Source organism: Mustela lutreola, chromosome 11, assembly GCF_030435805.1.
Source record: "Mustela lutreola isolate mMusLut2 chromosome 11, mMusLut2.pri, whole genome shotgun sequence".
NCBI lineage: Eukaryota > Metazoa > Chordata > Mammalia > Carnivora > Mustelidae > Mustela > Mustela lutreola.
The window spans coordinates 55,437,488-55,451,602 of record NC_081300.1 but is presented as its reverse complement, the minus strand read 5'-3'; the positions used below and the strand labels follow the sequence as shown (position 1 = coordinate 55,451,602).

The following is a 14,115-nucleotide window of genomic DNA, read 5'->3' as shown; positions in this document are numbered from 1 at the left end:
GATGGACCTCATAGATATCTACAGAACATTCTACCCTAAAACAACAGAATAACCAAGAATAGACCATATACTGTGTCACAAATCAGGTCTCAATACCAAAAGATTGAGATTATTCCCTGGATATTCTCAGACCACAGTGCTTTGAAACTGGAACTCAATCACAAGAAAAAGTTTGAAAAAAATTCAAGCACTTGGAAGCTAAAGACCATCCTGCTCAAGAATGTTTGGATCAATCAGGAAATCAAAGAAGAACTTAAACAATTCATGGAAACTAATGAGAATGAAGACACATTGGTCCAAAACCTATGGGATATGGCAAAGGCAATACAAAGGGGGTAATTCATAACCATCCAAGCCTCACTCAAAAACATTGAAAAATCCTGAATATACAGGCACTCTTTACACCTTAAAGAATTGGAAAATCAACAACAAATAAAGCCAGCCCCACCCACAAGAAGGGGAATAATTAAGATTGGAGCAGAGATCAATGAGTTAGAAACTAGAGATATAGTAGAACACATCAACAAAACTAGAAGGTTGTTCTTTGATAGAATTAATAAGATTGATGAACCACTGGCCAAACTAAGCCAAAAGAAAAGAGGAAAGACCCAAATTATTAAAGTTATGAATGAAAGGCGAGAGATCACGACTAACACCAAGGAAATAGAAACAGTCATCAGAAATTATTATCAATGGTTATATGCCAATAACTTAAGCAACCTAGGAGAAATGGATGCATTCCTGGGATAAACTTTCAAGAGTGAAACAGGAAGAAATTGACAACCTGAATAGACCAATTGAAGCAGTGATCAAAAACCTCCCAAAAAACAGAAGTCCAGGACATGACGGATTCCCTGGGGAATTCTACCAAACCTTCAGAGAAGAAATAATACCTATTCTCCTGAACCTATTTCAAAAAATAGAAACAGAAGGAAAACTTCTAGACTTTTTCTGTGTAGCCAGCATTACCCTGATCCCCAAACCAGGCAAAGACTTCATCAAAAAGGAGAATTTTAGACCAATATTCCTGATGAATATGGATGTCAAGATTCTTAACAAGATCCTAGCTAATTGGATCGAACAGTACATTAAAAAAAATTATCCACCATGACCAGGTGGGATTTAGCCCTGGAAGGCAAGGGTGGTTCAACATTTGCAAATCAATCAATATGATAGAACAAATCAATAAGAGAAGAGAGAAGAGCTACATAGTCCTCTCTCAATTGATGTAGAAAAGCATTTGACAAAATACAGCATCCTATCCTGATTAAAACTCTTCAGAGTATAGGGATAGAGGGAACATTCCTCAGCTTCATAAAATCCATCTATGAAAAATGCACAGCAAATATCATTCTCAATGGGAAAAAGCTGAGAACCCTCCCATTGATATCAGGAAAATGACAAAGGTGTCCACTCTTGCCACTGTTGTTCAACATAGTACTAGAAGTCTTAGCAACAGCAATCAGACAACAAAAAGAAATAAAAAGTATTCAAATAGGCAAAGAAGAAGTCAGATTCTCTTCACAGATGACATGATACTTTATGTGGAAAACCCAAAAGACTCCACCCCCAAATTATTAGAACTCATAAAGCAATTCAGTAATGTGGCAGGATACAAAATCAATGTGCAGAAATCAGTTGCTTTCTTATACACTAACAATGAAAACATAGAAAGGGAAATTAGAGAATTGATTCCATTTACAATAGCACCAGGAACCATAAGATACCTGAGAATAAACCTAACCAAAGAGGTAAATAATCTGTACTCGAGGAACTACAAAACACTCATGAAAGAAATTGAAGTAGACACAAAAAGATGGAAAAACATTCCATGCTCATAGATCAGAAGAATAAACATTGTTAAAATGTCTCTGCTTCCCAGTGCAATCTATATTTTCAATGCCATTCGATCAAAATACCAGGGGCATTTTTCAAAGTGCTGGAACAAATAATCCTAAAATTTTTATGGAACCAGAAAAGACCCTGAATTGCTTAAGAAATGTGGAAAAAGAAGAACAAAGCTGGGGTCATGATGTTGCCTGATTTCAAGCTTTACCACAAAGCTGTGATCACCAAGACAGCATGGTACTGGCATAAAAACAGACACATAGACCAATGGAACAGAGTATCTTTCAAAAAAAAGTTATCCCTTAGTCTTTGTTAGATGGTCCACCTTCCTTCCAGAGTTTCTACGAGAGTGTGTCTGATGAATTGCTTGCTCTGTGGAGAGAAGTTCTGCCATGTTCTTGTTGGGCACTTGTGGTGTTTGTCATATTCAATCTCTGGTCTTTTTCAGAGGAATCTTTGAAGTCCTTTGTCTCTACTTTGCAGGTCAGTTTGTCTAAAGTTAGATAATATAATCTGGACTGAGTCATAATAATCTGTCATAGGTGCCAGTAGGTTGAAGGAAGATGTATGTTGGAGGACTTAGCTCTGGTGTGGGACTTGCCTCTTCCATCAGCCTGCCACTGGCATGACTATCATACCCAGGCAGGAAGAAGACGATTTTATCCACTTCAGTATTAACTGATATTGAACCTTAATCTCTCTCCTATTTTAGCCACCAAAGAATTAAGACAGTAATAAAGGATTCCTCCCATGTCCAAATGATCGTGGTGTGCCTCTGGGATTTGCATACCCACCCGAAGGCCTGGCTGCTGATGTACTGTCCCCATTGTTACAGTGCTTTTCATGGCATGGCTTCCTGCACACAGAGAAGTTCGTTTCTGGTGTGTCAAACAGTTACCGAAAAATATGGCCTAAGCCACATTTTCTGTGTTCTAGGAGCAAGCTGAGGAAGATAAGAAGCCCAGAGATGGTGCCACCCCATTGAGTCACGGTAATCATCCCCATCGTTTACAATTTTAGTACACAATGAATAACTTTTAAATGAAGTTTTTATTAGATTGCTTTTGTTGTTTTAGGTTTATTAATTAAGCTTGTAAACATAGTGTCATTTATTGTCATTGCTGTTACATACTGTTCTGGAGACTTTTTCAGAGTCATCTAAGATTTCCAAATATGTACAGCAAGAAAAATGCTGAAGCTCTGGCCTTGTTTTTTTGCCTTTTAAAAATGCTGCAAGTAAAACAACTTCTGTTTTGTAAACCTTCCCTGAGAACAAGACAATAAGCAATGTTACTTAGTTTAGTGTAATTCTTTGCTTGAGCTTTTCCCAGAGTAGTTTCATCTTCTAATGATTGCATTTGTGCTCTTCCACTGAAGTCTTGTTTTAGAAGAGATTGCACATTTGCTCTAAATTGAATATCCCTCATTATGGTTAATACATCAATAGGTTTTAGATAACAGCTTATTAGTATTCAGCTAATTCTCTGATGTTTTAAATTTATTTATTTATTTAAAAGAGAAAGCACAAGTGGGGGACATGCAGAGAGAGAGGGAGGGAGAGACCCTTTAGCAGGCTCCATGCCCACCGCAGAGCTCACAATGGTGAGATCATGACCTGAGCTGAAATCAGGAGTCGGATGCTTAACAAATTGAGCCAGCCAGGTTCCCCTCTGATGCAGATGGTATTTTCTTGGAATATATATTCCATTATTTTATGATTATTACTATACAAGCAGACACCTGCTATTAAATTTTCTGTAAAATATAGTTGAATTTTCAACATTTTTGCTCCATGGAAGGAAGCATATACATTTGATAAATGTTTTCTAATGATCTTTTGAAAGTATGTTTAACATTTGTTGAATAAGCTTTTTTTTTTTTAATAAACAATGGAAACAACTAAAAATATCTTGAAAAAAATGACAAGCAAAAATTGAGGTTTTAAAGACCATTTTATATTGTTCAGTTTGGGGATAAAATATTGAAAATTCATGATCTTCCATCTAAATGCTTTTAAAATAAAAGTTGTTTTCTGCTCTAAGCAAAATATGCTGCTTTAAATTCTTTTCTTCTCTTGCTGTCAGATAGTCATGTTCTTTGCTGAAAAAGCAAAATAGAATACAGTAATTTGATAATTATGTAGCTTGATGTTCAACTCCATTGAGATACATTTTAGTTATGCAACATTAGAATTCTAGAAATAAATTTGGACTGTATCTGGCCCTAACAGCGGGGCTTTTTTAAACGTTATTTTTTCCTTTGTACGAGAGATTTTGTGATTTATAATGTTGTTGTTCTCCTTTGCAGGTATATTTTCACTTTAATGCAAATTGTTCTAGATTCTTCTACTCCATGGTTATAACATTTATTCTAGAAAAAGAAGATGCAGTTAGACTAACAATTTAAGAATGTTTGGCCCTCAAAATTTAGATATTTTTAGTAATTTAGTATTTATAGTTTCATATAGCCAAATATATGTTTGTTGTAAATAGTATTTTCAGTTTTATTGGAAGTGCCTCTTTGCTCTTGTTCTTCCATTGTCAGACTAGTTTTTATGGTTAGTGGTCCATTCTCAAAAGTTTTCACCTGTGGTTTATCCTCAAATCTGAGGTTGTTGCTGTTTGTCCCAACTAATGTCCATCGGTACATGTTTAGAAGAAGGATGGGATTAATTTGTGCATACAGATGCAACAGACTGCTAGTGGAAATGGAAATGAAATTATCTGAGGGGGCTTTTGAGGTCCTGCTTTTAGTGGAATGAAGGAAACTGTTCTCTAAATTGCCTATTATAGTGACGATTTTCTTACTCCAATTCCTGAAAATTGTTTGATTTTTTTCTGCAGGCTTCTTGCAAGACAAAAGATTTAGTCCTTACTTATGTCTTAAAAATAATAACAAAAGGAAAGCAAAAAAATTGAATACATACATATTTATATGTAAACAGAAAATTGTATTAAAAAATAAACACAATTCTTTGTCCTGATTTTACAAGGAAGAAATTTCTTTGGAAATCATTACAAAATAATTTACTGAGAGCACAATCTGTGCCCTAATACTGTCCTGTGTTATAGATGATGAAGCTTTGAGAGGCCCTTTGACTTTTTTAGGGTAGATAACTAGTGAATGATGGATCCAGGGTTTAAGCCCACATCTAGTAATTCTAAAGCATATGTCCTTTCTGCTTTACCTGTTATTTAGCATCCTCCTTTCTTTGTAGCTATTAAGACAAAAATAGAGAAAATGAATCTTGCTAAGAAATGTGATGGGAAAGATAACTGCTCATAATCAAGGTGCTAATGCTGTGTAATCCAGCCCTCTGTGTCCATGGGAACTGGCTGAACTAGATTTTTCCTGACATAGTCATGCCTTGGAATTAATTTTGTTTGGTTCTTTTGGAAACTTTCTGAGCTAGAGTATTCCTGGTGATTCAGAAATTTTAACAATTGCCTTGGATACCTCTAAGAAAAAGTTTGTTTTAGTAAGTATTATTTGTTAATAATTATTTATGACTTAAGGTATCCAGTCAGTGTTATTAATCACTCCATAATCCCAGATCTCTGTACCTGAAGTCTCCAAGATAAAAACAGCTCATTTCTTCTGTTGGATGAGTGATCTGGCTTTTTCCCTTCTAAATTTTAAGTGTTTTTTTTTAACTAATGCTAATATTTTTTGGTTGAGTGTTGGGGCAGTGAGGTCTTTATAAACATAAAAAGAGTAGAAGAAATTATAAAGGAAAATGATATATATATATAAATTAAATAATATATAAATATATTTATATACACATATAAATATATTTATATATAATATATATAAATTAAACTTTGTACATCAAAGAACACCATAATAAAAATTAAAATGGAAATAAACCAGCAAATATTTACTACAACTACTGACTGAAGGTCCATGCACACAATGGATTTAGAAGAAATAATGAGATACACTAACATCTCAGTGCAGAAATAGACAAAAGACATGAACAGGCAATTCATGGAAGATGGAATAAAAGAAGCTAAAACAGAAATGTGTTAAATACATTTAATTTACTAGAAAGCAAAGAAATACACCTTTAAATGTAATGATGAACATTTTTTTGGCCTCCTAATTAACAATTAAAAACATGCTGACTCCACTTGCTGGTGGACCAAGGGAGCTGGCTGTCCATACGCTGCTATTGTGAGTGCAAGTTGTTCCATTGTTTTACGGAACATATTGTTGGCATTTATTGTTAAATAAACATTTCCTTCAACTCTGGAACTCCATTTTTTGGAATTTCTCCCAGTGAAGTAAGCCATCTGCATTGAAGGTATGCATATGATATTGGTTGTGGTACTGATTATAAATGGAGAAGAGCTGGGAATAATATAATTGTCCTATGAATTTCGAATAGGTAAAATATTATGGTACAACTGTGTGTAGACAGTTGTGTGTTCACTTAAGTGCTTTCGAAAAAAATTAAATTACATGGGAGGGAAAGCTTATGGTAACATATTAAGGAGGAAAAAAACTGAGGTGAGTAATCTCAGTGTGGTTGAAAAAAAAACAACTATCTATAGCATGGAAAGAAAGATGTTAACAATTATGATCTCTAAGTTGTGAAATAAAAGAACCTTTTCTATCATTTCTAAGGTCTTTGTTTTGTTTTATTTTGTTTGTGTTTTTTTTTAATTAATTTTTTATTTTTTATAAACATATATTTTTATCCCCAGGGGTACAGGTCTGTGAATCACCAGGTTTACACACTTCACAGCACTCACCAAAGCACATACCCTCCCCAATGTCCATAATCCCACCCCCTTCTCCCAAAACCCCTCCCCCCAGCAACCCTCAGTTTGTTTTGTGAGATTAAGAGTCACTTATGGTTTGTCTCCCTCCCAATCCCATCTTGTTTCATTGATTCTTCTCCTACCCACTTAAGCCCCCATGTTGCATCACCACTTCCTCATATCAGGGAGATCATATGATAGTTGTCTTTCTCTGCTTGACTTATTTCGCTATGCATGATACGCTCTAGTTCCACCCATGTTGTCGCAAATGGCAAGATTTCATTTCTTGACAGAATGGGAGAAGATATTTGCAAACGACATATCAGATAAAGGACTAGTGTCCAGAATCTATAAAGAACTTAGCAAACTCAACACCCAAAGAACAAATAATCCAATCAAGAAATGTTTCTGGTTTTTATATTTTGCAATTAGTAGGTAATCATGGTACAGTCAGGTAAATATTGAAAAATTAATTTGGAAAATTCTGAACATAAAAACTTCAGTTTATGGAGTAGAGGATGCTGTTGGAATGTCTGTTTTTGGATTTTTTCTTTTTTTGTAAGTAAACTTTTCATTTTGGAATAATTTTAGATTTGAGAAAAGTTGCATAGTATAAGTAGTCTTGTATGCCCTTCCCTGGTTTCTGCTAACATCCGTCTGTAGGACATTTGTCTGAACTAAGAGATTAATGTTGGTACATCACTGTCAACAAACTGCTTAGTTTATTCAAATTCCACTGAATTTTTTAATAATGCTTTTTCTCCAGATTATCATTAGAGGTCTCTGGGCATCTGGCACTTTGACCGGCACCTGCCACTGAACCCTGCCTTCCTCCATTTCGCTTTGGCCCAACAGAATATGCTGTCTTGGGGCACCTGGTTGCCTCAGTCAGCTACGAGTCTGCCTTCAGTTCAGGTCATGATCCCAGGGTCCTGGGATGGAGCCCCATGTTGAGCTCCCTGCTCAGTGGGGAATCTGCTTCTCCCTCTGACCCTTAGTTTGCTAGTGCTCTCTCTCTCACTTTCTCTGTCTTTGAAATAAATTATAAAATCTTTAAAAAACAATAATGTACAGTCTAGACCTTTTGCTGTCTTTTGCCTGGAGGCCTCTTCTTCTGGCTTATCCAAGTAGCTGGCTCCCTCAGAACAGCATTATCTTCTCTACTTTCCCTATTTTGTGTTTTTCTCCCTCTTCTGTTTTCTCTCAGCATATCCTAGGGCATTTGGCTTTTAAAAATTAAGTTATACAATATGCTTTGTCTCCCACTTAAATTGGGTATCTTTTAAAAAGGCATGTCATCAGGTCCAATCCGGCTGGTAGGATTTACCATTTAGTATACTGAAGTATACTGAAGTAATAATTTACTAGCACTCTGAAGGATTAATTAGCTCAATGGCCTGGAGAAGAATTAGCACAGCTTCCAAAAGTGCTTAACTTACTTTCAGGGAGTAGTTCTGGTGCTGGGGGATATGGTTCATTAAATGATTCTGAAAGATTCAAAGATGGTCCTTTGAGCATTGTACTTCTGTTAGAGTAACTAGTTCATTTTCTGAGTGTAATGACAGAAATACTACTTTACAAAGTAATTGTATGTCAGTGGAAATAATACCCACAATTTTAAAACTTTGTGAGCAGTCTGTTGATTGTCACCAGTGTAGTTCCTTACCTAAGAATGGACAGCAACACCAGCAAAGGGAAAAAACAAATCAATCTTACTTTAGTCCCTTCTATTTTTATAAATGGCATTTATTGTCAATAAATGGATAGCTAAATGTTTAGGTATTTGGCAACTTTGAATATACGGAATTACATTTTCGTTGAGCTATGTAACTGTCACTGGAGGATAAGCAGGGGACTTCTTTGTAACTAATAGACTTTTTTTGGGGGAAACTTTAACAAAATGTGTTCAGATGCACTTTAATTTAAAAAGAAGATGTTTTCTACACACACACACACACACACACACACACTACTACTCCGTAAAAAAATAGTTTTTAGTATATATTTTCAAATAATTTATTTGGTCTTGAAGAGTGGTTTATAAGGGAGCTAATCTTTGAACTTAAATAGTCAAGTTGACAGACCTCCCTGTAGTATTCTGACACTTTGAGGTGAATTAGCAGTGCTGTGAATATACACTCTCACAAAGGAAGAAGCACATTTATTTTCTTCTGGGGGTCAGTCAATAGATGATATCAATTGATAAAACTGTATAAAGTGCAAAGATAGAGGAAGGGCCTGTATTTATAAAACTTAATCATGAAGAGTTTTTATTGGTCATGTTGAATTCTTTACTATATGAAAGTAGACATCATATGAAAATTTTTACTGCATTAAATAACTTCCTGAGAAAGCCTTCAGATTATGTTCTTCAGCTGTCCTGCAGAGCAGTCTCTCCTACTTCTGTTTCTGGAGGTCCCTGGTGGGTAATAAATGTTAAACTCTGGAAAAGGGACTGAGGGCTCTGGCTTTTGGATTGACTTAGCAAAAGGAGATGTCACAGAAAGTACTTGTTCCCCTGGAGGTGTCAGGGAGGCTTTCAGGCTCTGCGGGCCTCATAGCTCTAGGGAGGGCCTGACTGCAGCCAGCCACCGTCTCCTCCTGAGGGTCTTCCTTGTTCTGTTCCTAAAACCAGAGACTTTTGTTTAACCAAAGGATTCTTTTTACTAATGTGCTTTGCTGTTTTAAAGCATATTGATTTTTGTTCAGCATAATTATCTTTTGCTACTGAGATTAAAGCTGTTTTTTGGGGGGCATTTCAATATTCTTTTGAACCTAAATGGTTTCCCTGTGAAATATTTGATTTGGACTCTAGGCTTATTTGCTGACATGCCTGTGTTTAATGACTGCTTCATCTCCCTGTGCTCTCTTAACACCGTTGAGTGAAGCATTCTTCTTTCTTTAACTACATTTCTTAACAATTTAGAACTATTTCAAATTTACGGAAAAGTTGCAAGTACAGCTCAGAGATTTTTTTTTTTTTTTTTTTTTTTTTTTTTTTTCTGGAATACAGAGTAAATTGCCATCCTGATGCCTTCTCATGCCCAGATGCTTGGGTATGTATGTCCTACAACCAAGATCATACCCTGCCCAGGCAGGAAGTTAAAGTCTATACCTTACTGCCAGGCAAGCCACAGACCCCACCCAGGTTTCCCCAATTATCCTGACAGTGCCCTTTGTGGGAAAGGATCTGGTTCAGAACAAGGCCTGCATTTAGTTATCTGCCTCTCCAGGCTCCTTCAACCTGAGGACCAGCTCCTCAGGTTTCCCCGGACTTGAACTTGACATTCCTGAAGCTCATAGGCTAGTTATTCTATAAATGTTTCTCCTTTGGGGTGTGTCTGATATTTCCTCGTGATTAGACTCAAGGTATACATCTTTGGGGGAATATCACAGAAGTGATGCTTTTTTCCCCTTTTGGCCTCCTATCAGATCGCACACAATCATGATTTGTCCCATTTCTGATAACTTACTTTGATCTCTTGATTAAGCTGGTGTCAGGTCTGTCCTCTGTAAAGCGTCGGTTTTTCCTTTAGAATTGGTAAGTATTATAGAGAGGAAATTAAAAGCTCTAAATATCCTATTTTTCACCTTACTTATTATTTTCTTTCTCTCTCTCCTTCCTTTTTTCTAATTTATTTATTTGAATGTAGACTTATGGTTCCTTGTTTATTTATTCATTGGATTTTAATAATTTCTGTCAGTATTTTCGTGCCAAATTGACTGATATTTGGCCAGTAAGAGCCCCTTCAAGTTGGTTTTCATATCTTTTCGATAGGACTGTATTGTTCTTTGAGCCCTTGCATATTTTGTAACTTAAGATGTTTTAGTCTCATCTTATACTCTCCAATCAGTAATATCTCCAGAGGGCTCTGGTTGTTTTTCATGGCTGGGGTTAAGTGTGTTCATTGCTATTAGGCTGTCATTGTTCCCAGGCCTTCTCCCTGGACAGAGCTAAGGAATATCTCTTTGTATGTTTATACACACACATCTACATTCATACAGATTTATATGCCACAAACATACATGCTTCATGCCAGCATGTACTTTTATTTATATCAGTCTCTCTCTGTATCTTGAAATCTATGAATTCATAGCTATCTCTCCATTTCCAGTTGGATGCTCAGGATTCATTCTAGTTTTCCCCTTCATAGATTTGAATTTCAGCTTTTGACAGTGAGAAATGTAGCTCCCATTATCTTTAGTATATTTGCTTACTTGCTGAATCTTCCATTTATCCTCCCATTATATTTAGTATGTTTGCCATTTGCTGAATCAACCATTGTTGCTACCGCCCCCTCCCTGGCATGTATGACCACCTGGCTTCACTCAGGCTCTACCATTCTGGACTGCCTCCATTCAGATGCCATCCTCAAGCTCCTTTGCACAGACCCTCCTCTGCGGGACACCTTCCTCACCCTAACTGGCCTTGGATGCTCTGTCCCAGGCTGTCCTTCCACGGGGCGCCCTCCTTTCCCCATTTGGACTCTGACTTTACACTCTGGGCCAGCTTCCCAAGTGGATGCCCTTGACACCATGTTTAGGATTCCTCCACCCCCTGCTCCGTGCTATTGCATCCTTCCGTGGTGACATCCCCTCACCCTGCCAAGTTGTCAGACTCTGCTGGACTCCCTCCACTTGTGGGTATTTTCTTTATAGCCCCTCATCCCTGCATCCTCCCATGTGGATGCCTCCCTGTTCTGTCACATAGGGCTTTAGAACAGGGGAAGGGAGGGGAAGACAGGAAGGAAAGAGAAGGGGAAGAAGAAGGCCAGGAGGATGAAAAGAACATGATACCATTCTTGAAGATGAGATCAGGAGAAAATGAGTAGCATCTGAAGTGGTGAAAAAGCCAACAGACAGGGCGGTGAGGAGTTCTGAGTGTGGGGGTCCTGCCTATGTCTCGAGGCTGGCTGGCTATCTGCCTTGCCCAGGTGAACACCATCTTTAAGCAGATCGTAGTTTTTTTTTTTTTTTTTTAATATTTTATTTATTTATTTGACAGAGAGAGATCACAAGAGATCACAAGTAAGGATAGAGGCAGGCAAAGAGAGAGAGGAGGAAGCAGCCTCCCTGCCCAGCAGAGAGCCCGATGTGGGTTTCAATCCCAGGACCCTGAGACCATGACCTGAGCCAAAGGCAGAGGCTTAACCAACTGAGCCACCCAGGCACCCCAGTAAGCAGGTTGTTCTTGAAGCTCTTGTGTTTCGGGGTAATCCAGTTATTAACATGTCATCTGAAGGCTCTGACTTTTCTGTGTGCCTGGTACTTTCTGATCTCATGGTAGGCTTCAGATCTATATTCAGCTGTGCACCCTCGTTCTTCTCCCAGCCCTGAGGCTGACCCTCTTCCAATGCGTCTGGGCATAATTCCCAAAGTTACGAAGCACAGGGGAGAGTCAAGTATGACAGTTGTGTTTTGAGTCTCAATACATGGGATCAGTGTGGATGTGACACGGAGGCTTCCACAAAGTGCCCATGGATTTCCTTCCATGGCCAGAAGGAGATAGGAATTGCTGGTGCATTTTTGCTGCTTTGCTTGTTAGTTGTTTCAGTATTTAAGTGCAAAGCTACATTTGTACAGTAGCTCACTTCATAGAGCAGATGAATCCCTTAGAAATTCATTTGGAATGTTCATGACTAGAATCTTATTTTTCTCTACTAATTTTCATACATATAATTGAACCCTACATTAAAAAAAAAAAAAAAAAAAAAAAAAAAAAAAAAAAAAAAAAAAAAAAAAAAGCTTTCCTTTAAGATAGAATCTAGCTGACACTGAAAATGTCATTGTGTAATACACGGAACCTTTCCTAGAGCTCAGGCCAGAGCATGCAGGCAGGTGGGCCCAGATAGAGGGCTGGGCCCTGGGGGTCTGGCCGTGGATTGGTCATGAGCCCAGGGTAAATGTTATCTTTCAAAAGTCCAAACTTTTAGTTTCTCTTTTGATATGTGAAAGGAAATAAAGAGTGTGTGCTTAGAATTAAGGAGACCTCGTTTGAATTTCGGTTTTGCCACTTAACTGGCTGTGTGACTTCCAATAATTGTTTCACTTCTCTAAGCTCTAGTTTTCTTGCTTGTGAAATGAGAGTAATAGGTAATCTTTCTTAGCCTATAATACTTCCAGGATTGAATGAGAAAGTACTTACAATGTGTTTGGCTCTTGGTAGATACTCAACAAATGATATTTTTCTTGAATAGCTTAATAAATAGGGAATTTTTGTGTTTGCTTTCAGTAGTTTTTAGGTTGTTTTTGATATCAGTTCTCATATTTTGCTTAGGAGATTTCTTAAGGACAGTTTAAAAATTATCTACTCTAGAAAATTAGAATTAGGTGAAGCATTTTTTTGAAAAATGTTTTATCTGTGTGCCAGCATGGCTCAGTGGGTTAGGCCTTTGCCTTCAGCCCAGATCATGGTCTCAGGGTCCTGGGTCTCTGCTCAGCAGGGAGCCTGCTTCCCGACGCCCCCACCCCGCCCTGGCCTGTCTCTCTGCCTACTTGTGATCTCTCTCTGTCAAATAAACAAATAAATTCTTTTTAAAAAAGTTTTATTCTACTTAAGAAGGGAATTATTTTTCTTTGAGGAATAGACCAATACAAAGTTTAAACCTTTAAAGTTTATTTATTTACTTATTCATTTTTAGTAATCTCTACATCCAGTGTGGGCCTTGAACTCATCACCCTGAGATTAAGAGTCACATGCTCCACCAACTGAGCCAGCCAGGTGCCCCTAAACCTTTAAAAACTCATTTGGTTGTCTTCTCTGCTGTAACTGGAAGCAGCACAGTGTGTTTGTCGCAAGTCTTTCTGAAAAGCCTCTTTGGCGGGTAGCTATGTGTAGAAAGTAAGCTTTTGGAAAAACACTGTAAGTGAAAATGAAAGGTTGTTGCCAATATTTTCTGACAGTTGCGAGGAAAATGAGGAGCATGGGAAATGATAGTGCCATGGGTCTGATCTTTAGTAAGTTGAACAGATATAAAAAACATATGGGGTTATAAAAAGATATATATTTTTGGAAAACTTGCTGAATGGGTCCATTATTTGGGGATAAAAGAGATCTTATATTTGACTTAAAGTCATTCCTGTCTTAGCAGAGCCCATGCCCAGCAGCCTTGTAGAGAAGAAGGCATGCCCAATTTGGTGACAGGCCTGCCCACCCATCAGATGTCCAAGCTGAGACCTGGATGGACACCTTAATACCTTATTATTATTATTATTTTGGCTTTTCATGGACAGTCTATCATCAGGGGCTGTTGGTTTTGCTTCTGGAATATTTTTCTAGTCTGTCTACTCTTTTCATCTTTCCTTAACTGTGAATCGTTGTTCTTCTCCCCAGTGACCTTCCTCCATTGCATTTCAACATAAAGCCCAAAGTTGTGAAGCACAGGGGAAATCCACTTGAATCCAAGCTGTCGCCCTTGTCTGCACGCCCCAGCTCATCTCCCAGACCTGTTCTTAAGATGACCTACGCCAGTCTACACATTGCAGCCACACTGTTCTTTTA

The 14,115-nt window shown here is 37.6% G+C and overlaps 1 protein-coding gene across 5 annotated transcripts in view; it reads left to right on the top strand.

The window, feature by feature from the left end:
• Nucleotides 1-14,115, top strand: part of L3MBTL4 (L3MBTL histone methyl-lysine binding protein 4) — a 452,666-nt gene that overhangs the window by 105,423 nt on the left and 333,128 nt on the right. For all 5 annotated transcript variants that reach the window (XM_059139212.1, XM_059139210.1, XM_059139213.1 and 2 more), the window contains exon 4: nucleotides 2,785-2,839. In XM_059139212.1, coding sequence (XP_058995195.1) covers nucleotides 2,785-2,839 — 55 coding nt within the window. The remainder of the gene's footprint in view (nucleotides 1-2,784; nucleotides 2,840-14,115) is intronic.